Below are 25,734 nucleotides of genomic sequence, written 5' to 3'. Positions count from 1 at the left end.
TTGAAAGAGGGCAGGTGGGACCAGGACGGAGGGGAAGGAGAACAAGGAGAGATGGAGGGATGAAAAGTATTAGAGGAAATGAAGGGGAGAGAGACAGAGGGTGGGGTGGAGGCATGGAGAGGAGCGGATGGGGCGAGTTCCCATGAGGCAGTCCCTGGAGGTGTCTAAGGGGGAGCAGGGGACTTGGCTGACAGGGTAACCGGAACAAGGGCCTCGTTTCTCATGAGCGCGCTCCCTGTGGGACTCACAAAATAGATCTTCAGGGGAGGGAGCAAAAAGCCAGGGCATTCTTCAAACAACTTTTTAAACATTTATGATGCACCAAAATATCCGTGCATTGAAGCAGTAACCCCTGCTGGCTCCAGCCGCTCCCTCCCCGGAGCAGACAAGATGGTTCTAAGCTGACAAGACGCTAAAACAAGATGCAACATCAACCGACTCCCTCCATTCAGGGTTAAACGGGGTGGGCTTAGTGGTCGAGCTGTGCTCTCCATGTAAGACACCTGTGGGCAGAGCTTTTCTCATGAAGGGACGCTGCGCAGTGTCATGGAGAGCACCTGACTCAGACCAGGCCTGGGCCTCAGTTTCCCCATCTGTAGACACCCACACCACAGGCTTCCTAAAGGCTAGGGGCTGTTACTACGTGCCCTAGCCCTGACATATCCTGGCAAAGCTGTGTGACTACAGGCCCCGAGACCCCTCTGAGCCTGTCCCCTCGTCTCTAACACCGGGATCATGATGGTCGCCCTAGGTACCTCACAGGGCAGCAGGAAGGGCAGCGCTTGCTACACTTGCATGCTGCCCGTCCTGGCTCAGAGGCAACCCTGGATTTTAAAGCCTCTGTGCACAAGTGTTGGCAGGCACTGGGAGAAATCCTGTGATGGGCAGTCTGCCCCTTGTCCATGGACCAGCGGAGCTAAGTTTGGAGAAATTCATCAGAGGGTGGAAGGTGGAATGGTTAGGTTTTAGGTCACAAGAACTCACGAAAACTCTGGACTAAGACTCAGAGAGGTTGTGATCTTTTCACTGGAGAGTGTGTGCCCACTTGAGTGTACATATTCAGTGTGGTCCTGAAGGCTGTGCTGGGGTGTGCATGAGAGTGTGTGTGTGCGTGAGTGTGGGGGGATACACACAGCTCAAACCACTATGCACAGTAAAGTTACAAATAACCTTCCCAACCTTCTCCCCAAACTCTCAGGTTTGACTTCTCCAAAGCCAAAGCCTGAAACGTGTGTCAGTGCCAGGCTTAAGGTTGTCAGGACTTTATTATTGGCTTTATTATAGAATTAGAAAACATTTTAAAATGATGATGTTTGGAACCAAGAATCAACTTACAAAGGGAAATGAATCTTCCCCTAAAAGACATTCTGGCACCTTAAAAAATTTTTTTAAATTGTCTGAAATCAGTTGTCCAAGCTTTCCACAGTGTCTGATGCTGAGGAAGTCTGAAATTCTGGGTAACTGCCCGTCTCGAGCCGTGACTGCAGCCGCTTCATCATTTCTTCTTCAGTATCTCAGTCATCTCAGGAACTACCTGCAAATGAAACCAAACAGCAGACTCAGGCATCAGCGGGAGGACACAAGACCCGGACCTGCTCCCCTCCCCATTCCCAACAAGGGAGGACACAGATCCACGTTGGGGACGTGGGCAACAAAGTGGAACTCACGGTGCTCTGCCAGACAGAGACCGGCTGAGAGACTGTTTGCCAAAAGAACTTCTCTTCTAATATGTGCCGGCTGAGAGACCACACGAGATGTGGCACATGTGGTCTAGCTTTCCTATTCTCTCCACCTGGAAGCCCCCAACTACTGCTCACACCCCCCAGGGGTCGAGGTCAAGGGCTGCAGCCTTTCTAGAATCCTCCCTGAGCCTTTCAGGGAACACTAAGCAACCTGCCCTCCCACAGCTCTTAGGAATAAATGATTCAATCTGCAAACATTTATTAAGCACCTGCTGCATGCAAAGCCCTCACTTGACACCCTGACCTCATGGAGATCAGATAACCATCCACACCGATGATGTATCACAAGAAACTACAATCAATGCAAAAGACAGTATAGCAGGAGGCCGAGCCGCCGCCCTAAGAGGAGGCACAAGATGCCCTCTGAGCTGGGCAGGGCAGGGCAGCCTGAGTGGCTGAGGGCTTGAGCAGGTAGAGGAAAGTCCCGGAGATGAGGGCTGGCACATCCCATTCACCACCTCCCCGGAGGGTTCAGAGCTGAGGTAGCAGAGGAGAAGGCTTGGCTTGAGGCCCTCCTGGCCCAGAATGCAGCAGGACCAGGTGGCCGGGGAGACACCAGGGAGGGCCTGCATGGATGAGCTCCTCCACTGCCCCAAAGTGCCAGCTGATTAGCCACGACACACGGAGGCCGTCACGAGGCCGTCTCAGCTGTCCCTCCAGCCGCACATGCCCAGTGGGCAGGGGCCGCTCGAGGAACCCTCACCCCAAAATTAAAGGACTGGCCATTCTCACTCTGTGCAGGTGGGGCTTGATTAAGAAACCACCTGCAGCCATGAACACCTTAAAGGCTCCGGCAACACTGAGGCAGCTGCTGGGATGCACCAGGCCTTCCCTGCACACCCTCAAGTCACGAGCTTGAAATAAAGGAGATCACAAGAGCCCGCCCAGATGCCAGAACTTCTGAGAGTCGCCTATAGAATGGACAACAAAAGCGATTCCAAATTACGGTGTGACCTCAGCTAGAAAGCCGCTGTGCTTCACTGCTAATTCCTCACACTCTGCTTTGGGCCCCGACTTGAGTCGAGTCCTCAGGAAACTGTGAGGTCAGAGGGGAAATATCTTATCCAAGGTCACACAGCCCACTAAGTGGCATAGCCAGGACTCTGAAGCAGGCCTTCCCCTCCCAAGGCCAACACTCACTCTGCCAGGCTGTCTGTCAGAGACCAATGGGCACCAACCCCTGCATCTGTCTCAAAAGTAAAACCTTCAAGTGGCGGCTAGGTGGCGCAGTGGATAGAGTGCCAGCCCTGGATTCAGAAGGACCTGAGTTCAAATCCGGCTTCAGATCCTTGACACTTACTAGCTGTGTGACCCTGGGCAAGTCACTTAACCCCAATTGCTCTGCAAAAAAAAAAAAAAAGTAAAACCTTCAGCCACAGTTCAGGGCCAGCCAAGGTACACAAGGGCAGCGGCTTAGCAAGGAGCGGCCCCTGAGGAGGGAGAAGTGACTGAGCCAGCTTCGTGCACCAGCCCCTGGTGCACTGCTTGCAACCTGAGATGCTTGTGTTTGGGTGCTCTGTGGCAGCACTGGCACAACAAGGAGCCCCTGGGCCAGTGGGGCAGCAGCGGATGCCCAGAATGTGGAATACGCCTGAAAACCTAGCCTGGCGGCTCCAGCAAACTATCAGTTACCTTGTCTTTCCGAGGGCTGTGGGCTGCCCCAGCTCACCAAGATCCCGGCTGAACTCACCACTGATGAAGAAGCTCCTCAATTATTTAAGAGAGCTACATTTCCATTAGGTGGAAATAATGTGTTCGTACAAAATTTATTAAGGAAATTGTCGACATGTTGTTTGTTCCGAATGTCGCTTTGTCTCCAGCTTATTGAAAGGCCCACGTTCACGCCCGAGGCCAGCAGGCACTCAAGGGTGGCAGTAAGTGCTGGCACACTTTCTCGGTCGCTCTTTGGTGGGCAGACTGTGAGCTCATTCACACCAACCACACAGGCTACATGCAGATCGATCTGCAGGTGGGCAAGCCCAAGGCTGGTACAACTTCATGACAAACACAACAGAACCTCCTCTTCTATAGAAATATCTTTTTTTTTGTACAGAAACTCTTTTTTCTTCTCTGCCTCCCCTTGCTGAAGTGGTAAAAAACCTTCACAGGAGTTGTTCTCTCCTCAGTGGACATTATGAGAACTATACTATGGGTGGCTATCCTCTGGCTGGTCTGGGAAAAGAAAATGATGCCATTTAAGTTCACAATCACAAAGGGCATTTTTAGAAAACAAAGAAGGACACGCCTCTCTGGACGCTCAGGCTTCCTCTTGCATCTGAAAGTTATTGATGGATGGCTCCCTTTGCTTCCTTTTGCCCCAGTTTCCATATCTGAAAACCAGAATAATCCATGTCACCCTCTCACTGGGTTAGTGTGAGGAAAGCACTTTGTAAATGTTGCTGTACTAGAGAAGTGACAGCTCCTATGATCTATTGATATTGTTGTCATTTAAACGATCTCTGTAGATGTCATGGGGAGAGGTGGTCATGACGACCAAGCAGGATGAAGTCGATGAGGCTTTTACGAAGTAGCAGCTCCATGTGAGGCACTGACTGGGCCAGGGGCAGGGGAGTAGGGGGTGGGGGGGGAGGGGGGCAGTGCACAGGGGTAAACGAGAAGCCCACAGGCCTAACAGACTCCAGCTTCAGACAGGAATCCCCCGGAGGAGGTTCTGTGCACTTGGCACATCTTCACTGAGTCCCAATGACAGATTCTTGCACAGTCGCAGCCCACCAGTCATTGGACAGTTTCCCATCTACAAAACTGAAGTGTTAGACGAGGAAGCTCCAAACCACATGATACTTTAAAAAATACAGACGTGGTAGCCCTCATCCTCCAAGAGTTCACAAGAGTGGGTGGGTCCTCAGGGGTTCTTTCTGAGAGAAGTGAGCCCCGTTTATCGTGGAAAGCCACTCTGAAGCCAAGATGCAGTGAGAGCTCACCACTTCAGGGGGCTCATAGCAAGGGAGCTCCAGGCTGGCCCAGGGGTCAGGGAAGGGTTCGTAGCGGGGCCCTGTCTGGAGGACGCAGGGACGCTGAGCAGAGTCACTCACGATGCTCCTGTACTTTTCTCCCAATAGTAAGCATTCCCTGTGAAAGGAACGATGAATTCCCAAGCAGAACTCCCACTGGGGCACTGGAAGAACCCTCTCCCCCGGGGCAGATCACAACCAGTAATCAATGACTCAGAAGGCCCAAAGAAGTGACTTACTTATGAGTCATCCATCCGGTGTGTGTCAGAGGTCTCACTAGCCCTTGGGGTCAGCATGCTGTCCACTGCTCTACCCTGTCTCCTGACTTGCAGCATGTGATGGGCTTGTTCTGCTTTGCCCCGTAAGACAGAACCCCTCGAGCAGGGGATGGAAGGGGCAGAGACGAGCTCAGAGAAAACTATAAAAAGCAAAGCTTTGCCCTTGTAGACTGAGCTGCCCTTCTTGGAGGTCTCTGAGCCAAGGCTGGATGCCCCCTATCAGGGAGGGCACAGACAGGATCCACATGTCTGTGGCCAAGCAGGACAAGCCTTACCCCTGCACAGCAGATCTATCTCGCACCCCTCAACCTTGTCTTGTTCAGGCCAAACATGCCCAACTGCCTGCCCTCACGTCCTGCTCTCTAGGTCTGACTGAAGACTGGGAATTTGCAAAAACAGGGTGAACAAAGGAAAGAGAGGGGGCACTCCTACTCTGCTTATGACGGTCCCAGTCATCTGAACCTGGCCAGCAGAACCCACCAGATGCCTGCTGGCCGGGGAATGCCCTCCCCTGGAGTAACTTCCTGAAGCCCCACGTGTCCCACATGCAGGTGGTCAGCACACAAGGGCCCCCCAAGGGAGGTCTGGAGCAGCCAGCGAGGCTCGGAAGCTCCCTCAGAGGCATCCATTTCTCAGGGTTCTCCTATGCCTAGAAACAGGAGCTTATTCCCTTCAGGAAACGTTCTCTCTGTTATCATGTTGTGGTTCCAAACCCAGGCCCTCCGTGCCCCCCCGGCTGGCCAATCCTTTCCTGAAAAGTGGTCCCCACGGTACTTCCAAGGAGGCTGGGGGGAGAGGGCAGCGTTAGTACCAAGGTGGAGCCCAACAAGCTGGCCCTGCCCTCTGCTCGGATGGCTCAAGATGGAGACAGCACTTCTGGCCACCTGCCCTCAGCTGAGCTTGGCCTAATCGGGTTCAAAGGGGCTGCATATGGTCAGGAGTCTTCACGGAGGAGGAGCATTGGGAGGAGGCTGGGTCCTGGAGGACGGGCAAGATTCAGAAACATAACATATGAGAGCTGGAAAAGATCTTGGGGACCATGTCATCTAACTCCCTAATTCTACTGACAAGAAACTGAATCCTGGAGGGGAAGGGCTCCCCACAGTCACACAGCAAATCAGTGGGCAGGAATGTGGCTCATGGGATGTAAGAACTGGGAAATGCCTTCAGAGACAATGTGGTCAAACCACTTCAGTTTTCCAGATGAAGACACTGAAGGCCAGAGAGGGCAAGGGCCCTGTGCCAAGGCCCAGAGGGAGAGCTGGGCATGAGGAAGTCACCGCTCAGAGAGGGGAGGTAAGCTCATGAGTTTGGAAGGGGTGAGCCAGGAATGGCTTGGCTCCTCAGTCTCTCAGCACAAACACCACACCCTGGGCAGACATGAAATGTGCTTTCAGGGCTGGTCTCCCAATAGCCAGTTGCTGACACTCAAACCTTCCTCAACTTACCTGGGTTTCCTTATTTGGGGGAGGAAAACCTCTGGAGTGGGAAGACGGCCTCATTTTGTCTATAACCCCAGCACCTGGCATGACGCCAGCGCTGCATAACAGTGGGCTGAAGTGGATTAAATAACCCAGCTAAAGCAGTCCGGCCGAGGCCTCCAAAGGCCACCACAGGTAGTGTCTAGCCCTGCCGCCTCGCCAATCACTGCCCAGCCAGCCCACACACCACAGAGAGGAGGCAGCAACCAATGTTTAACTTAATCTCGTTTTTCAATGAATGAATCAAAACATCTCCTAATCCTCTCCTCCTAAACCCTACCCAGAAGGGAAAAAAAGCCAGCCTTGTGAGTAAGTATGAAAAACAGCCTTCCCTTTCCACTGAGACATGACCAGGAGCCAAAGGAACGAGACCAACATTCTTCTCAACTCACAGGGCAAAACCAACCGTGCACAGACACGTGATCCCAAAGCTGAACGTTTTGGGGCAACAATGAGTCTTATGTTAAAAATGGCTGCCCTGGGTAATTTCCTAGGAAAATGACCCCAAAGCTTCTCCCTGAAACAAAGGCCCATCTTTTTAACCATCTTCTTCCACTGGCACTGACAGCTGCCATGTAAGGCAGCCATCCAATCTGGCTGCAACAGGTGAATGGCATCCATGAGGATGGGTTGGCAAAGGGGCTCAAGAGTATGGGCGATGCAGGGGCCACGGGAACTGGAAGCCATTGAAGCAACGTTTAAACATCTAAGAGGGGGCAGCTACCGGTCCGATGGGGGGGGGGTCCCCTCATGGAGGACGGATGGCAAGGGAGCTACATCCTCAGAACCATATTCTAGAAAGGATGTGGCTCATCTGGAGAGGAAGGCCACCAAGATGGAGACCGAGGTCACTGTGGGACCTCAGAAAGGCCACTTCCCTTCCAGTCTGTGTCATGACAGATTTCTGAAGTGCTCAGCTTCACACCACACAGTGGGGCCCGATGAGGGGACATAACACTGGGCTGTCCCAAGAGCTAAGCACTCATGAAGAGGGGCTCTGGAAATACAGGGGTCGGAGAAGGGGAAGATGAGGGGGCCAGAGCTCTGGCAATGACCGGGGTTGACTTGGGATGATCTGGCTCTCTCTGGTCCCCCTGCCGCCCCCCACGGTCTAAATGAGATGACCTCTGAGGCCTTGTCTGTAGAACAGTAAGTGAGGAGCTGGTATCTGCACAGGATCCCAACGTATAACTTAGAGTCCTTCTTTCAGGGCAAAATGAGAACATTTCAGAAAAAGCAAGTTGTTTCTCTTGAAAACTTCCATGAGGGTCTGACAGCCTCCAAGTCCTGACTGGATAGGACACTCTTCCCAGCAGGCTAATTGGAAAGCTGATTCTCCCCGAATCACACTCACCTTAAATAAGTCTGCCACGATGCCCAAGTCTGCCACCTGGAAAATGGGGGCCTCGGGATCCTTGTTAATAGCCACAATCGTCTGTAAAACAAGACAAGAGCAAGCCCAGGTTTACCTCTCTGTCTCACAGGCAGGGAAATGTTCGTGCCCTCCCTTCCTGCGTGATTCTCATTCCTGAGCTCTCGTAAAGCCTTCAGGACCTGTACGGAAAGGCAGCGCGGAGCAGGAGACAGAGCGGGGCCAGATGTGGGAATCAGGAAGACAGAGGCTCAAGTCCCATCTCCACTTACAGTCAGACACGAGCAGACCTCTCTGGCCCTAGCGGCACTATGTGGATGATACCTCTGGTACACACCTCCCAGAGTGCTTGTGAAATGGGAGCCATCGCGACTGTTGGCTTCAGGATCCTCTAGCAGCTCAGGGAAAGAACGTGGGCCAAGTCTGCACCAGGTGGATCAGTCCCAAGAAGGGGAGGAGGCAGCAGAGTCCACTCCACCAACAGCCCCCAGAGCCTCTTCCCTTGTCAGGGGCACCCATAGAGCACTTGAGGTGTCTGACACTCCCATCCCTGAAATAATGGGGACCCTTCCCTTCCAGGCACCTCCCTGCAGTCTACCTGCACCCCCACACATCTGTCCCACTGCATCCTCTATTTAAGCTTCTTTTCTCTTTTCACAATTATCTCATCCTTAAAATGTCAAAGACAAACTAATAGTAATAAACATTTTTTAGAATAAAACTATTCTTCTTTACCCCTCCACAGCTGCCTCTGTTCCTAACTCTCATTACAGACAAGAGTTTTGTCTGAAATAAAGCGCACCTTTTGGACAGACTGGTTTGCTAATCAGTCCATTGCTGCCCAACATATTAGACTGTATTGTTTGCTATGAAACAGCATCTGCCACAATGGACACCAGACTTCACTCACTAGTAAAACACTCGCGGCATCTCCGCCCCATCCCCACATGAGGAGATACAATTACATAGCTCGTCTTCTACAAGAACAAGATGTCGATGCTGCCTGTGTAGCAAGGCAGAAGGGAGCTGAGGGCCCCAGCCTGCGCGCTGCGCCAGGGCCCAGACAAGAGGAGCCCAGTCAGAAGACCTCCAGCACAGTGAGGGGCCTGGGGGGAGGATTTCCCAAACGGCCTGAAGGGGGCAGAGCTTCAGAGAGCAAGGCGGCCTGGGCACCTGCAATGGAAAGCCCTGCCTGTCACGTGTACCAGTCCTCCTGCAGAAAAGAATGCTCCTCCATGAACTGTTCCACAGCAATAGGAAGAGACCCGTCCTCCGCTCTCACAAACTCTGGTTTTCACTGTGCAAATTCAAATAGCGGATGATGGGATGACAAAAGACAAGCGCCAAGACGATTCCCAGGTGGCAGATGCCTTTCTGGTTCTTTTTCGCCATTCCAGGACGAAACCCTAGGTCACAACTTCACGTGGAAGGAGGAGGTCTGAGGGGCCAGAGAATTGTGATTAGGCAAATGGGAAGAACCTGGTGTGTGACCCAGTGACAGCAGCAGGGCCACGGAGCCCCACAGGGACCCACGGCGTGCTGGGGGTGGCTCCCCTATGGAAAGACAGAGAAAAGTGTCCAAGAGGAGCGCGATGGTCCTGGCAGAGGAGTGCCCACACCCTGGGGACCATGGGGCCAAAGAGCAGCAGCAACGTGGACGCCGCCTCACAGAATGGAATCGCCTGGACCGTCTCAGCAGCTGGGAGAGAGCAGGGGCTGCAGGGGCTCCATCTGGCTGAGTGCTCGCAGGGATAGGGCTGGTCTGCTGCTCTGCCCCACGTGCACCAGATCAGAAACGACCTCCCAGAATCTCTGGGCCTTGTTAGGAACTCTTTCCCTTCCAAGCTCATCCTCTTTCTTCTCCTCTCAGATCTCGTAGCACTGTGTTCAGATTCTACGCTTGCACAGAAAAGACTAGAAGCCAAATTGGAACCAACCATTCTAACCTGCAGTTTTTAGCAGAAGGGCCTCTGATGTTATCCAGTCCAGCCTACACTGCACCACCCATGGGAACTCACTCTACACATGCCAGGTGGTCAAACATGCCACCCTGGCCTGAGGGATGCCTGTCTCACTCCTAGACAGTTTTACCTCGTTAGGAAGTTGTCACAATTAGGCCCACGTGTCTACCCCTCTGTACCTTCCAATCTCAGCTCCTCATTCTGTCCACTGAGCTCAAGCATATGACAGTCCTTCAAGTACTTAAGAGGAAAGCAGCTTGGCCTGTGCAATTGGAGTCAGGGGAGACCTAGATTAAAATCCCACCCACTATAATTCCTAGTTTTGTGACCTTGGCCAAATCAAACTGAATTATGCCTCAGTTTTTACATCTGTAAAATGGAAACAATGCCAATATCTATCTCAGGGAAGCCTGGGAGGTCATGGTGAGAGGCAGAGAGTGGGGAGAGAAAGGAAAAGGAAACTCGGGAGGGAGGGAGGGAGGGAGGGTGGGCCTCCATGTTAGCAATGAATGCAGCAGGAGATGGGGAGGAGGAACGCTGGGGAGGCAGAAACAGGGAAGGGCTCGTACCCTCGGCTGCCCTCGGCTGCCCTCGGCTGCCCTCGGCTCAACAGAGAGCTGCCGTGGCGCAGGGAGGGGCCGTCTGCTGGTGGTGGAGCCACCAGGGCTCAGTGTCTTCCCAAAAACCCCAGGGGAAAGGTACAGGCTGGCTAGGTGAGGCCCACACAGCTCTAACAAAGGAGGGCGGGCGAGGAGTCCGAGAACCAGAGTGGCTATTTGCAGGGGCCCCAGAGAGAAATGGAAGGACAGGTGCGGTGGTCAGAGCCCCGGGGGACCACAGCAGGATCAGGGGTGGAATTTGGGAGGCCACAGGAGCCCGACTCAGGCGGCGATGCCGGTCGCTCTCCGGCTGCAGGAAGAAGCTGAGGCGTGTCCTGGAGAAGGGAAGGAGGAGCAGCCCTTCCCAGAAGGCTCTGCAGCTGCCCCAAGACGCATTTCCTCTCCCCAGACTCTTGGGCAGCATCTTCCTCTCACCCCCTTTCACACTGGACTTCCCTCTAGTCACAGCCTCCCTCCCCGAGCTCTCTCCTCCTGCTGAGCTTATTACCACAGCTTCTGGTTGGGTTTCCCTGCCACCCCCACAGACCGCGTCACTGCCCTCCCTACCAGACTCCAGCAGCTCCTTATCGCCTCCAGGACCAAGGAGAAACCCCTCTGTGGAGCTCTGAGAGCCCTTCGCAGCCTGGCCCCCACCCTGACTTCAGCCTCACTGGACGTTAGCCCCTCTTTTACGCTCTGTGATCCAGCCAAGCTGCCCTACGCTCTGCTCCTCACATGAGATCCTCTCTCGTCTCTGTGCCCCCACACTAGCCATCCCTCCATCACCCAGGTCCTCCTCAATTCTGCCTGCAGAAGCCCTCTTTTCCTTTGAGACGCAGCTTAGCACCCTGCATCTCCCTGCCTCCCAGTAAAGCTCTCCCCCCACAAGCGCCCTCCTTCCCGAACCACCCTGTAGTCACATGTGGAGAGGCCTTTTCTCTTCTGCCTACATTTCAACAGGTACTTGGTGTCTGCCCTCCTACTTGGCAGGGACTGCTTCACTCCCTGGATCTGCACCCCCAGTGCCACCCACAATCCCTTGCATGCAGCCGGTGCTTAATAAGTGTATGGTGACTGACTGATGATCTGAGATGAAGGCAGAGGGTGGAGGTCTGGTGTCTGGGGCTCAGCCCTGATGAGGTCTGGTCCCGCACCATGCAGACTCTCCTCAGTCCTGGTCAGTAGTGATGGAAGCACTTGTGCAAGCTGCTGACATGGAGGACAGTGTGACCTCGACCCTCAGGAGCCTCAGCTTATGTCTCACGTCTAGATCCTTCCAACTCCTCCCACCCCATGGGTGCAGTTGATTCCTGGAGCCAAAGTTAAAGCTGACAAAGCCACCGATCCCACCGGCTTCTCCCTGGCCGGACTGCGCCGCTCCTCGCTCCTCGCCAGGCAGGTCGGTGCACACTCTCATCCCTCCCTGCTGCATGTCAGGTAGACATCAACAAGGCAGCCTCTTCTTTTACTTGTCAGCAGCTCTGAGTTCGATGGGTCAGTGGAGAAAATGAGCCAAATTTCACTGAGAGGATGAAAATGATTCACCGTGAGGGGGGACAAACCCAGACCAATTTGAATTAGCTGCCACGGCAACGATGGCAGGAGTGCTGGAAGGAGTGAAGGCAGCTGTAGGTGCAGTGGAGAGAGCACTGGGCCTGGAGTCAGGAAGACTTGAGTTCAAATCCAGCGCACTCGATGGCTGCGTGACCCTGGACAAGTCCTCTGCCTGCCTCAGTCTCCTCATCTGTAAAACGGGGACAACAACAGCACCTCCCTCACAGGGTTGTGGTGAGGATCAAATGAGATGGTGATTTATGAAGGGCCTGGCACAGCGCCCAGCGCACAGTAAGCCCAGTGTCATGCCACTGGGTGCCTGCGCACACCCTACACGGCATCACCGGAGCCGTTCAGAGCTCCTGGGAAGCCAGAGCTGAGTCCTCCCCTTGCCATGGCTCCCCCGACTCTACTCCTGGTCCCCAGGCTCGTAAGGAGGGCAGGCGCTAGGGATGCCCCAATCACCTCACATCTGCCCCCTCCTCACCCACCAGGTGCACGCTCCCTCTGGGCCTGCCTGTTTCCATGGCTGGGCCCAGAAGCACCTGCCTGGCCCGCAGGCTGATCCGTTCAGGGCTTTAAGCAGGGTCCTAGTTGCACTTCTACAAGGCAGATGTTCAGCCTTTTAACGTCTGATGACCTTTTCTACCAGCGTCCATGGGAGTAGATAAATGCACACATGTCAGGCATCACTGGCTTTAGGAAAGACTAAGTTCATAATTCAAATTACACCTTGTTATGCATGAATGAACACGTCACATTCTGAAATGTACGGCAGCCGAGTCCTTCCGTAGCCCAGACGCAAGCTCAGCGACAAATTTAAAGCAGGTTTTTCCTCCCTGGCCACTTTTGCAGTTTACCTAAGGATTAGGTGTCACTTGATTATCAATCTGACTGTGACCTACAGTTTGCTACTCAAAATGGGCCTTTGCGGGTGGGTCTAAGGTAGGAAGAAGGAAGGCTCTGACTTGGGAGTCAGAAAGACCTTTTGTCAGCCATACAACCCTTACCACTGAGTCACACTGTCTTCACCTTAAACATCCCAGGAGGTTGTAAAGCTTGCATGACACACTTAGAGAGCTCTGAACACTTCAAAGAGCTGTCTGCACGCCAGCTATCATCCTCCAAAGGGCGTGTTCATGCCCTTTGAGCTCCCTGAAGACAGGAGCTCCTGTGGCCCAGCCCAGAGATCAGCAGGGAGTTGGCACCAAATCCATGTCCTCATTGCACTGGGCTCAAACCCCTGCCCCCATGCAGAAGGCATGAAGTGGGGCCCTAGCGTGCTGGGCCAGAAGAGTCAGGGGCACAGCCTCATCTTATACTGCCAAGGTCACATGGTGAGCAGGCAGCCAATGAGGCACCAGGCCTCCTGACTCTGGTCCAGTCATGCCGCATCTCGAGGCCACAAGCCTCAGGCAGTGACTAAGCAAAAGCAACAGAGAAATATACCCCGAGAGGCCCCTTTCCTGTCCTGTCAAAAGCAGCCACAGCAGAGACAAGAGACACCTCAGGACTTACCTTGCTGTCTTTCATTCCTGCCAGGTGCTGGATGGCTCCAGATATCCCCACAGCGATATACAGCTCCTGTAACCAAAATGGCGGCCTCATGAATAGATACTAACACAAGGAGACATCTTCAAAAGGCTCGGCCTCTCTACTGGCATACGTGGCTGCCAGGGCGCTCCGTCAGTGTCTAAGCATTTATCAAGTACCTGCTATGTGCCAGGCACTGTGCTAGGTGCTGGGGACACAAAAGGAGGCAGAAGGACATTTCTATCCTCAAAGTGCTTGCAATCGAATGGGAGAGACAACATGCAGACAGATATGTACAAACAAGCTACGACAGGATAAATGGGAAACAAGAGAGGGCGGCACTCAGATTAAAAAGGTGGGATCATAGTAGGAACTTGAAGGAAGGCCTGGAAGTCAGCGGGTAGAGATGAGGAGGGAGGACAGCAAGAGAGAACAGCCGGGAGGCGAGTGCCCCGGCACTGAAGGGGACACATTGGGAAGTTGACATAAGAAGCCCAGAGAGGTGGGAGGGGACTGGGGCAGGGAAGGCTCTGAATGCCAAACACAGCACTAGGGAGCCACTGGAGTTTATTGAGTGGGAGGGGGGGTGTCTGTGCTTTAGGGAAATCCCTTTGGTGGCTGAATGAAGGACAGCCCGGAGGGGGGAGGGCCCTGAGGCCGGCCGACGGCTGTGCCCCCAGCAGCTGCTACAGCAGTCCAGGTGTGAGGTGGCATCTTCCATGTCTCAATAAGGGACTCCCAAGAAATGTAGTGAACCAAAGAACCTTGGCACCTGTCCTCAAAGCTCTCTCACACCCACAGGACCCAAGAGCCCTGGTGTTCACCTGGCCTGAGGCCCCTGGCAAGCCATGAGGCGGCACGGGCGGACATCAGCGGAGTGAGGGTCGCCAGAGCTAGATGCTAAAGTCACGAGTCACAGCCCTTTCCTTGAACAAGGAGGGATGGGACAAGCACTCCTTAAGTCAAGGCCTTCCTCTCTCTGCGCCTTTCCCCAGGGGTCCTAGCTCAGGCCCTATGGCCTAAGCGGCTATGTTCCTCACTGGGACATGCCGTAGACAGTGTGTCATTGGGAAGAACCATCCTCAGAGCCAGGAAGCCCTGGGTCCGAGTCTGGTCTTGGATGAACACCAGCCGTGTGACCGCAAATCGCTGACCTTCTCGATGCTCTAGGCCAGGGCTCCTTCAACTTTTTCCATTCGTGACCCCCTCTCACCCCGAGATGACAGGAATACAAAATAGGAATACGTAACCTTTGACTGGTGCCATATATTTTTCGACCCCCACATTCAGATACATGACCTCATATGGGGGCTCGACCCTCAGTTTAAGAAGCTTTGCTCTCGGCAACTTGCCAAGACTACAAGTGGCAGAGAAGGGGCCAACCTGCATTGGGGGAAGAGACAGCCTCCCCTAGGAGTTCCCAACACTAGTGACATCACAGGCCCAGGTTCAAATCCTCTCCCTGGCCTTCCCTGGGTACTCACAAAATGGTGCCTTTCATTTTCTACATGCGTTCTGCCTGCCTGGACAGACTGGGAGCCTCTTGAGGGCAGGGGCCATCTTCCCTCTGCTGTGGGTCCCCGGCACAAGGGCGCCAACAAATGTGTTACTGATGACAAGAAGAGGAAAAGCCAGGGCTGCCTAACAGGTCAGAGCCGGTCCTCCTCCTCTGTGTGGATTTTAAAAGCAGCTATGGATAAAGACTGAAGCAGAATAGAACTTCACAGAAAACAAGGTGATTTTTAAAATAAGTACCTAGTGAAGAGAGCTTGGCTTTCCCTTATGCCCGACAAGGTCCCATCTTAAACTCCAAAGTTACGACCACATTTCAACTGTGCCAACAAGCCTTGACTTGGGTGTGGGGAAGAGAAGGGGCATCTCATACATGAGCAAACTGCTGCAACTGACAAATAAATTATGAAATTCTGTCACAGCCGACAGTGACATCTCTGCCACCGCCTGAGTAACACACAAGAGTCCTGGGAGATGCCGCCTAAGTGCCAACTTTTATTAGAAGTTAAAGACTGAGAAACCTCCATTAGCCTGACAAACAGGTGAGCAGCTTGCCTTGCACTCTGCCCATGACCTACGTAACAACTGAGAGAGAGACAGAGACAGAGACAGAGACAGAGAGGAGTGTTAAACTATGAAGCTTTAAAGACGGATGTACTAGCTCCCTAATGGTATCTTTTTTCATAGCGTCTAGCTACCTGGGGATTCGGGGGAAGCCTCCCATATTCTATGGGTTGCTGTTTCCATACCTAAAATGAGAGCCTGGAAAATCTCTCTCTGACATTTTGTAACTCTCTACAAGGCACTGTGGGCACATCATTGGGTTTGATCTTTGGAAAGCCAATAATTCCAGGGAGCTCATCTTCACCCCTACCAAATTCAAGGGGTTCCAGGATACTAGGATCCCATTTTGTTTTAAAAAGGAAATGGACAATCCTGAGAAGAAGTAATTACCTATGTCAGGTTATTCCCCGAAATCACTCTAAGATCAATAATAGCTACTGCTGCTTGAAGGTACAGGAAGCTGCCCTTCAGTGGAGAGACATGGAGGCAGCATGTTGGGGGATAGGAAATACCCAGGAGAAAATGGGAAAAGGTCAGCCAGGTGCTGTTCTTTGAGTCTGCTCCTTCCTTGGATATGTCAAGTGCATGACTTATGAGTCTACACAGACCAAGGTGGATCCATTGTGAACCACCAATTTAGACACGGAGGCCTCAAGTGCCCAAATGACTGATAGAAGCATACCTTGGCTTCCTTTGAAAATATACACATATAAGGTGGAGCAGTGGATAAAGCACTAGCCCTGGATTCAGGAGGATCTGAGTTCAAATCCAGCCTCAGACACACTTGACACTTACTAGTTGTGTGACCCTGAGCAAGTCACTTAACCCTCATTGCCTCACCAAACAAAAAACAAACAAAAAAAACCCCTTAAATAGTCTTAAACTGGGGCAATCTGGGGCATATCAGCACCACCTTGGGCAGGAAGCTTTCCTGTCCCCCTCAATCATTAGCATTCTCCCTGCCCTAAGCAGCCTCCTCATCTTTATTTTGCATTTATTCTGCAATGTTTCTGGCCCTGCCTGGGTAGTCTCCCCCTTCTGATCCTCCATGATCCAACAGAAAAGCCCTCTGGCACTGGGGGATAGTCCCAGCTGGGCCTCTTCCCACCTCTCCTGCCTAAGCCTTCCTCCGCTCCTCCGAGCTGAGATCTCACCCTCTGCACCGGGTCTTCCCCAGGCCCCTCCGGCGTCTACATCTCATATGACATTGCTGTTCACATGTTGTGCCCCCCCACCCCCTTAGAGTGTGAGCTCCCCGAGATCAGGGGCCTTTCTGGTCTCTCTAGTGCTTAACAAGACAACCTGGTGACTGTCTGTATATATGCCCAGGGCCTCCCAGGGTGCAAGAAACACAGGGCTGCACGGAGGTCCATCGGTTAATCGATCAATAAACATTTATTAATGGGGACTTTTGTTCTCCAGGCCGGCAAGAGCACAAGCTACAGCAGGTCCTGGGATGCTACAAAGGTACCAAGATACATTTGGGGAGTGGGGGTGGGGAGAGCAGGGAGGCAGAGCCGTCATCAGAGCCATCTCCTAAGGAGTGGACAGAGAGCTGGAGATCTGCTTCAGTGAAGGCAGATGCCATGGCAGACTTAGTAACAGGGTGTGCCACGCAGTGTGCCAGCCCTCCCAAGCTCACAATCTAATGGGGGAGACAATATGCAAACAACCAGGTAAATATAAGAATATAAGACCTGTGTAAAGGGGGGGGGGGGTCATCGTCACCTGAGAGGGGAGAGCAGAGGGATCTGGGATGGGCCTCCAGGTGGGATTTTAGCTGAGTGTGAAGTCGGGGAAACTAAGGCCCAGAGGAGGAGCAAGGACCTGCCAGGTTTGAGGGGCACTGCCTGCACATGTACACACATGTGGAATCTCACCAACCACCATCACAGTTAGTCTCTCAAGCAACTTTTTGAAAAATCAAGCTTGGCCCAAGAGAGTCACTGCCATATGTTTCTTGTTTTGGGGTTTTTTTTTTGCAGGCAATGGGGGTTAAGTGACTTGCCCAGGGTCACACAGCTAGTAAGTGTCAAGCGTCTGAGGCCGGATTTGAACTCAGGTCCTCCTGAATCCAGGGCCGGTGCTTTAACCACTGCGCCACCAAGCTGCCCCATAATCATATGTTTCTTACCCTCAAATTCAACATATCTTAAAAGTCTCTATACATTTTCTGCTAAACCCAAATGCTAATTCACTCTGACAGCAAACACCCACCGAGGGAAAATGAAAATCCTGGACAACTTCAGGGGATCGAGGTTATATGTTCCACCAAGATCTGAACCCTGCTGGACCTTTACTTAAACAGGCCTGAAAGACCCAAAGGGTCAATTTCTAGTTTACCTTTGAAAGGGAGATATTTGACACGAATGTTTAAGTCCCCCCTACAAGTGCTGAAACAGCAGATTCTGAGCTTTGTACGGAACCCCACAGGCTTTCAAGGAAAAGGAAGACACACATATACAGGCAATTAGCTCCCAAGCCAGGGATGATTTGCTCATGGTTCAAAAAGCATTTTTGTTATTCAATAATCATAATTAGCATTTACACAGCACTCTACAAATGCTAATTTATAGAGCACTTTAGACCCAGCTTCACAAACCTAACCAGACAATCCCTGCCCTGAGGAGCTTACATCCTAAATCAGTCAGACACAAAGTAAGACCATTTGGAGAAAATGAGAGACAATGCTGGAGTGGAGAATGGCAATTAAGGCTTCAAAAGGAGGTGGGATTAAAGGAAACAATCCGGAGGAAGAAGGGATCCCGGAGGGTCTTAGTGGGGATAAAGAGGAGGGAAGGGTGTGGGGGAAGGGAGATAAGCGACCCACTGGGGAAAAGGATAGGAAGGGCTCTCAGGACAGCCCTTGTCTCGGCCTTGTCCACACTTAGGGAATCATTCAGGATGAGCAGCTGACAGGAGAGTCTACATTCTCTCTGCACAAGAGAGTTGTCAAAAGGACTAGAAAAACCGTAGTCCCAAGGATCAGGTCTCTTTTAGGAGACTCTTCTATGATTGGTGGAAAGGCAGGGCTGACCAACATCTTTGCCTTCTTTTAAGAGGGAAGGTCCCAACCTACTTCTTCTGTTACTAAGAATAATGGTACTCGCTATCGTTTCTCTGGTTTTACTGCCTGGAAGCATCCTTAGCAAAGAGAAAAGTCAACAGGCCTTGGATGAACTCTCATCTGTCTTCCACAAACCAAACTCAGGAGTGGTAGGGACCTCAAGCTGAAAGCTAGGCTTTGGGAGCTTTCTTTGGGGAGGAATAAGAGTCACTTCTCCAGGGCTTCCTCTTAATCCTTGGCAAAGGAAACCTGGAGAGTGCAAGCCCAGGAAGGAGAGAAGCTTGGGAAAGACTCTAGCCACCCCTCTCGCGGACGCGTTGTTTTTAGCCTAGTGTGTTTGTCTTAGATCCAAGATACTGTGCTAACAGGCGCCACAGAGAGAGCCTTATTGTAAGCACACACTGGTTAATTGTGACATCGAGGTCTGACAGCAGATCTAGAGATAGATTGATGTGAGTTCTGTGTGTCCAGAGCTCTTTCATAGCTGGCTCAAAGAAAGATCAATTATAGATTGGTTTAAGCTCAGTGGGACCGAGAACGGAAAAGGAAAGTCAGCAACATGAGTTTAGCAAGTCAGCCAAAGGCGCAGCCTGGGAGGAGAGATGAAAATGGATGGCACTAAGGAGGCAAGGAGAGAAGGGCAGTCACTCTGGGTAGGCTTCATTATCTCTGGGAGAGCCACAGAAAACAAACAAATGATCTTGCTGAGAGGCAGAGGAGGCAAAAGGAATTTCCCTTTCAAAACAAAACCCTCAAAAGAACATGTCCCTTTTGTGTGCCCACAATGGCAGATGAAACTTTAAATGAAGGCCAAAGGCCAATGACGGCTTTTCCTTCTTATCCCACCTCCTTTCCTGTGTCATATTAGCCACAAAGCAGAGCTCAGTCTCACCAGCTGGTCCAAGGAGCTGATGCTGATGAAGAACAGAACTGGTAGAAATGAATGTTAGAATGTGCTGGGCACCCTTTGACCCAGCAATACCACTATGAGGTCTATAACCCAAAGAGATCATAAAAAAGGGAAAAGGACCCACATGTACAAAGATATTCATAGCTGCTCTTTTTGTGGTGGCAAAGAATTGGAAATTCAGAGGATGCCCATCCATTGGGGAAGGGCTGAAAAAGTTGTGGCATATGAATGTAATAGAATACTATCATGCTGTAAGAAAGGATAAGCAGGTAGATTTCAGAGAAACCTGGAAAGAATTATATGAACTGATGCTGAGTGAAAGGAGCAGAACCAAGAAAACATTGTACACAGTATCAACAACATTGTGTGATGATCAACTGTGATAGACTTAACTCTTCTCAGCAATACAATGGTCCAAGACAATGCCAGAAGACTCATGGTGGAAAATGCTTTCCATGTTCATAAAAAGAACTATGGAGGGGCGGCTAGGTGGCGCAGTGGATAGAGCACCGGCCCTGGAGTCAGGAGTACCTGAGTTCAAATCCGGCCTCAGACACTTAACACTTACTAGCTGTGTGACCCTGGGCAAGTCACTTAACCCCAATTGCCTCACTAAAAAAAAAAAAAAAAAAAAAAAAAAAGAAATATGGAGTCTGAATGCAGACTGAAGCAGACTATTTTCACTTTTGTTGTTACTTTTTCGTTATTCTTATTTATTCTTTCTTCAATTTTTTTTCCTTTTGTTCTGATTAATGGGGAAATATACTTAACATGATAGTAATGAATAACCTATATCAAACTGCTTGCTGGCCTCAGGAGGAGAGAGGGAAGGGAGGGCGGGAGAAAAATTTAGAACTCAAAGAATATCAGTACATGTAATTGAGAAAAATGTAAAATAAAAATTTTAAGAAGGTGCTGGGCAGAGCCAGGTGGGCTCATGGCCTGCCTCGGATCCTCCTGTTGGGCTTTCCTTAAATCCCAACTTCTGCAGGAAGCCTCCTCTCCCTGGCCTTAAGAGCCTGTGCCTTCCCTCTGTGGATTATTTCCCCATCTATCCCAGATGCAGTTTGTTTGTCCATAATGTGTTGCATACTATCAGACGATGAGATCCTTTAGAGCAGGGCCTGTCTTTGTCTCTCCTGCACTGAGCACAGTGTCTGGCACACTTGTTGACTGACTGACTGGCTCCTACTGACAAGTACTTTACCTCGCCCAAGTTTCATTTGATGAAGCTCCAAATGGAGATGACATGCCTTGCTACAGAAAAGTGGAGTTATTACTATTACTTCTTAAAAGTCCTATGCTTGGGGCAGCTAGATGGCGCAGTGGTTAAAGCACCGGCCCTGGATTCAGGAGGACCTGAGTTCAAATCCGGCTTCAGACACTTGACACTTACTAGCTGTGTGACCCTGGGCAAGTCACTTAACCCCCATTGCCTAAAAACAAACAAACAAACAAAAAAAGTCCTATGCTTGAGAACCAGGACGGGTTACTCTCTTTGCGGCTGGTCCAAAATGTGCCCATGAATCTCTTTGGAAACCAAGGTTTCTAAGCCCAGGCTCCCCCTTCTAGGCCCAGAAGCAACCTCATGGAAGCCATGACGCCGCTCCGGAGGTACCACACAGATAGGACACGGGAACCTGCGAGTGGCCTGAGCTCCCCATACAAACGCACAGCAGGCATCTCTGGGCGCAGAACCGAGTTCGGTCGGCAGCAGCTCAGGGCCAGCTCATGACACCTCCCTTTCTGGTCTCTAGGATAAGTGAATCAGTGCTGTCGTTTTAACAGAAACGTTCAATGCACAAACCGAATCACTACATCCGCTCCATAAGCAGCAAGCCGTCCTGTCAGCTTCCTAAAGAACTTGAACAACCGCACACACTTCTACTGCCTGTGATGGTGGCCAGTGACAGGGCTGACGAGGGAAGTGGTGCAGCCGCTTGGGCTGGGAAGCCGTGGCGATGGCTTGTCTAGTCACCCAGCGAGGGCCTTCTGACTGCAAGCCCAATGTTCTTTCTATGCAACCATGCCCCTACTGCTTGGGAGAAACAAGAAAAACGAAGTTTCTTTCAAGACTCACAAGGTAAAAATGATGACGGTTCAGGATCCCGGGCCACAGGCTCAGCAGTAATGGGCAGTATGGGATTTTAGCTGAACTTAAAAGGAGTTCTCCTACGATTTTACAGAGAGGCATGAAATGGCATGACCTCAAACAGTAACTGTCACTGCTGAAACATGATATGTCTACCCAGGACAAATGCCAGGTTAGGAGTTAAATGCTGTAATTTATCACAACAAATAAATGAATGAGGCTCTCCATGAAGCAGATTAACCCAACAATATTCTCTAATTACTGCGAGACTGCCATACCTTAATATCACGAAAGTATTTCATCTCATTGCTCAGGCCACACGAGGCTCCCTCTTAGCCAAATGGGACTTCTTTCAGGAACCCAGAACATTCTCTGTAACTGAACCTACTGTCCTCAAGCAGGATTTGGAGAAGGTGGGCGTGGGGCACGGAGGGGCTCTGGAGTCCCAGGCCCAGGGCCTACACCCCAACTCTAGCCCTGACCATTCCGACCTTCAGTCAGTCCCTTATCCTCTGCGGCCACCAGGAAAATAAGGGGGCCAGAAGGAGAGAGTATCTAAAGAGCCTTCCATTTCTCATTCTAGGAAACCATGATCTTTTCTAGGCCAGTCCAGAGAACCCTGACAGGTCAAAGGGCTGGCCTGCATGTGATCGAGTCCCCAAGACAATACAAAGAACCTCCAAAGAAGATCACAAGAACTAACGTGAGGGCCACAGACTAAGGCAAGGGTTGGTATCTCTCTGAAGGTGGTTTGCTGTGGTTGTAACCCTGGTCAGAGTGGGACAGTAGAAAGAGCAACAGAATTGTGTCTGAAGGTCAGATCAAGGTCAAAGTGGCCTCTGCCACTTCGTACTTTAGGCAAGTCAGAGCAATGCTCCAGTCCTTAATCATTTTTTTTTTTCTATAAAAGGAGACTAGCGGGGCAGCTAGGTGGCGCAGTGGATAGAGCACCGGCCCTGGAGTCAGGAGGACCTGAGTTCAAATCCGGCCTAGCTATGTGACCCTGGGCAAGTCACTTAACCCTCATTGCCCCACCCAAAAAAAAAAAGACTAGGCCAGATCAGAAGTCTGAAAGGCCAAATTCAGCTTGCTGCCCACTAGATAAGAATGTTTTTCACATCTTAAAATGCAATTTTAACTTAAAATTTTAACGTGTAAAAACATCCATTCTTAGCTGGTCGACCTCTGGACTAAGTGATCTCTAAAAAGTTGCTCATGTTCTCCTCTGGAAAGTGCAGGAGGGGCTGAGCTAGTGCCCATTTGGGGACAGAATTGTCTCCTATGCAGAGAGAACACTCCCCTCTATCTCCCAGGGATGGCAGCATCTTGTACAGGCAACAACAAACTGCTGCTCATGGTCGTGCCCACCAGGAACCACCCCCTCGCTCTGGAAGGCCCTCGAAGGTTGCAGGCTGTCATTCCAAAACAAAGCAAGAAGGGCAGAAACCCTCATTTTGCCTCCCCTATTATAATATTATTAGCATTAGCAGAACAGTTGCCCACGGTCCCTATTATTGCTTTCAGTCAGAAAGCATTGTGTCTCTCTCTTCTCTCTGAGACAATATATTTGCAATAGTGCCTTATTAAAATAAAGTTAGCAAGGTTAAAAAAAAAAAGTGGGGCGGCTAGGTGGCACAGTGGATGAAGCACCAGCCCTGGATTCAGGAGTTCCTGAGTTCAAATCCGGCCTCAGACACTTGACACTTACTGGCTGTGTGACCCTGGGCAAGTCACTTAACCCCCATTGCCCCGCATAAAAAAAAAAAAAAAAAGAAAGAAGGGCAGAAACCAGAACACAGCAGCTTGCACACAGGGCAAACTTAGCTGAAATTAAGCTGAATGCGGCCAGACAAGAGGGATCTAAGGAACCAAGCCAGGCATACAACAGGGTCAGAACCAAAAGACACACAATGAGCCCACTTAAATCAAGAACATGGTTACAAAGTTAAGGGCATGAAAGGACATGAGATCACCTAACCCAGAAGAAAACATCCAAAGTCCAAATCACAAGCCAGAATGTGGATGAAGCTGAGTAATTGGAGTGGGAAGTCCAAGTCAACAGACATGGGCAAATTAAAAAGGTCGAAGAGGAGGACGGTGTAGCTGAAGGAGTACTGGGTCTAGAATAAGGAGAACTAGGTCTGAAGCGGGACTGAATCTGAGACTTACGAGCAGAGCTCTGAGCCTCCATCAGTTAAAACAGTCACAAAAACATCTGCTCTGCTTGCCTCAGGGGGACTGCTGAGGAGAGCGCACTGTAAACCTTAGACAGCAGCCCACTGTGCACCACTGCTCTTCAGCCTCCCTTCCAGGGGAGCACTGACAGATACACCCCCACCTTCGGCTCTCACGGTGAGCAGTATCGTCCAGCGAGCCCAGTCTGGACGCCATCTGGAGAGAGTCCAGAGAAGCCAGGGCTCAGCCAGACGTTCTCTGCAGCCAGTGGCAATGTAAACACAAGCTCTTCACATCTGAGGCTGCCCCGATGGAAGCACTGTGTCCAAAAGATCCCGCTGTACTCGGTTCTGGCTGGCAGGGGCATGTCTGGAGGATGTCAATCTCCATGAAAAGGAGACCCGACAGAAATGCCCGTGGATGACTGAGGGAAAGTGGCAAGAAGTTTTAGTCTGCAGGAAAGAAGGCTTTGGGGGCACATGATGGCCAACATCCAGGACACAGGAGGGGCTCTCATAGGACAGGGCCTAGACTTGACCTGCTTGGCCCCCAAGAACAGAAGAGCAATAGGTGGAGACTGCAAAGAGGCTCTTTTCAGTTTGAAATCAAGAACAATGTTCTCACGGTGAGAGCCGCCCCAAGACAGTATGAGCTGCCTTGAGAGGCAGCAAGGAGGATGGGATCTTGTAGAGGGGATTCCTCTTCAGACAAGAGCCAGAATAAATGACCACCAAGGGGCCTTTTCTAACTCAAGGATGCTGAGACTTTATTCCATCACATTTAACTTTGCTAACAATCCTTAAAGCAAGATGCTGTTAAGATTACATGGAAAAACTCTATTTTTCAGGAATTATTTTTCTTCCCCAGGTTTACTGGAAACAATTCATTACATCAACATGTATATCAACTCTGGGCTTCCCATCATGAAGATGGCATAAGGCCACACCCTGCAGATTTACTGCTGTGTTTATGCCCAGCATGTCAGTGAGGAATGCCACTAATGCAGGCTCCCCATGCCTCGCCTCTGTGTGAGCCCCTCATCCCTCAAGACCCCATCCCCAGGAATGCTCAACTGTTAGAAGGGCCGCCTGTTGTTTTGTAGATGGACTCTGCTAAAAAATTGGCTGGATCGACCTGTCCAAAGGCCTGGCTTTCAGGGAAGGCAAGTGTGACTCCAAACCAAAATGAAAGGAGGAGGACTATAATGACAGGAACCATCAACAGTTGGCATCCAACCTGTAGAGTTTCTCCACCCAAATGGGTGCATGACACTAACTACTGCTCAGACTGAGTCACCTAATTCTATGATACTACAGACATGCTACCTGGCACACCTCTGTAGAGAAAACCCTACCTGTCTCCCTCTGAAGTCTAGGGACAATCTGTGCTTGGGGACCCCAACTCCCAGTCCTTCCCTCCCAAGGCCAATCGGCCTGACCTATCCTGAACACCAAGCGCCACCATAACTTGTTCCTTCCTGGGTGACACAAGCTGCCACTACTCTTCAGTTGTTTTTCAACTGTGTCCGACTTAATGATCCTATTTGGGGTTTTCTTGGCAGAGATACTGGAGGGGCTTGCCATTTCCTCCTTCTACTTATTTCACAGATGAAGAAACTGCGGCAAACAGTGACTTGCCCCGAATCACACAGCTATGAAGTTATGAGGCTGGGTTTGAATTCAGGAGGATGCATTTTCCTGCCTCTAGGCCCAGAGCTCTATCCGCTGTTCCACTCAGAAGGCTCAAAAGACCAAATCCGCTTTTCCCTCTCTTCCAACCCTGAATGAGTTTTGCCCCCAAAGCATTATTTAAATCTACAAACACACAAAACCAGGTACAAGAGCACCCAAGTACTCAAAAGTTATTGAGTCAGTCAAACAACCAGTTAGGTTTAGCGGCCCCAGGAAGTCCTGGGGAAGAAC

General features: G+C 51.1%; 1 protein-coding gene across 1 annotated transcript in view; it reads right to left on the bottom strand.

Annotated features, from left to right (window-relative positions):
* Positions 1–1,246: 1,246 nt before the first annotated feature.
* ETFA (electron transfer flavoprotein subunit alpha) overlaps positions 1,247–25,734 on the bottom strand; it is a 76,534-nt gene continuing 52,046 nt past the window's right edge. The window contains exons 10-12 of the mRNA XM_043983546.1: positions 13,478–13,543; positions 7,828–7,908; positions 1,247–1,534 (exon numbers count right to left, since the gene is read on the bottom strand). Coding sequence (XP_043839481.1) covers positions 1,496–1,534; positions 7,828–7,908; positions 13,478–13,543 — 186 coding nt within the window. The 3' untranslated portion in view covers positions 1,247–1,495. The remainder of the gene's footprint in view (positions 1,535–7,827; positions 7,909–13,477; positions 13,544–25,734) is intronic.

This window comes from Dromiciops gliroides, chromosome 2 (assembly GCF_019393635.1).
Source record: "Dromiciops gliroides isolate mDroGli1 chromosome 2, mDroGli1.pri, whole genome shotgun sequence".
Lineage (NCBI taxonomy): Eukaryota > Metazoa > Chordata > Mammalia > Microbiotheria > Microbiotheriidae > Dromiciops > Dromiciops gliroides.
The sequence above is the reverse complement of the archived record's forward strand: the minus strand, read 5'-3'. Positions and strand labels throughout refer to the sequence as shown.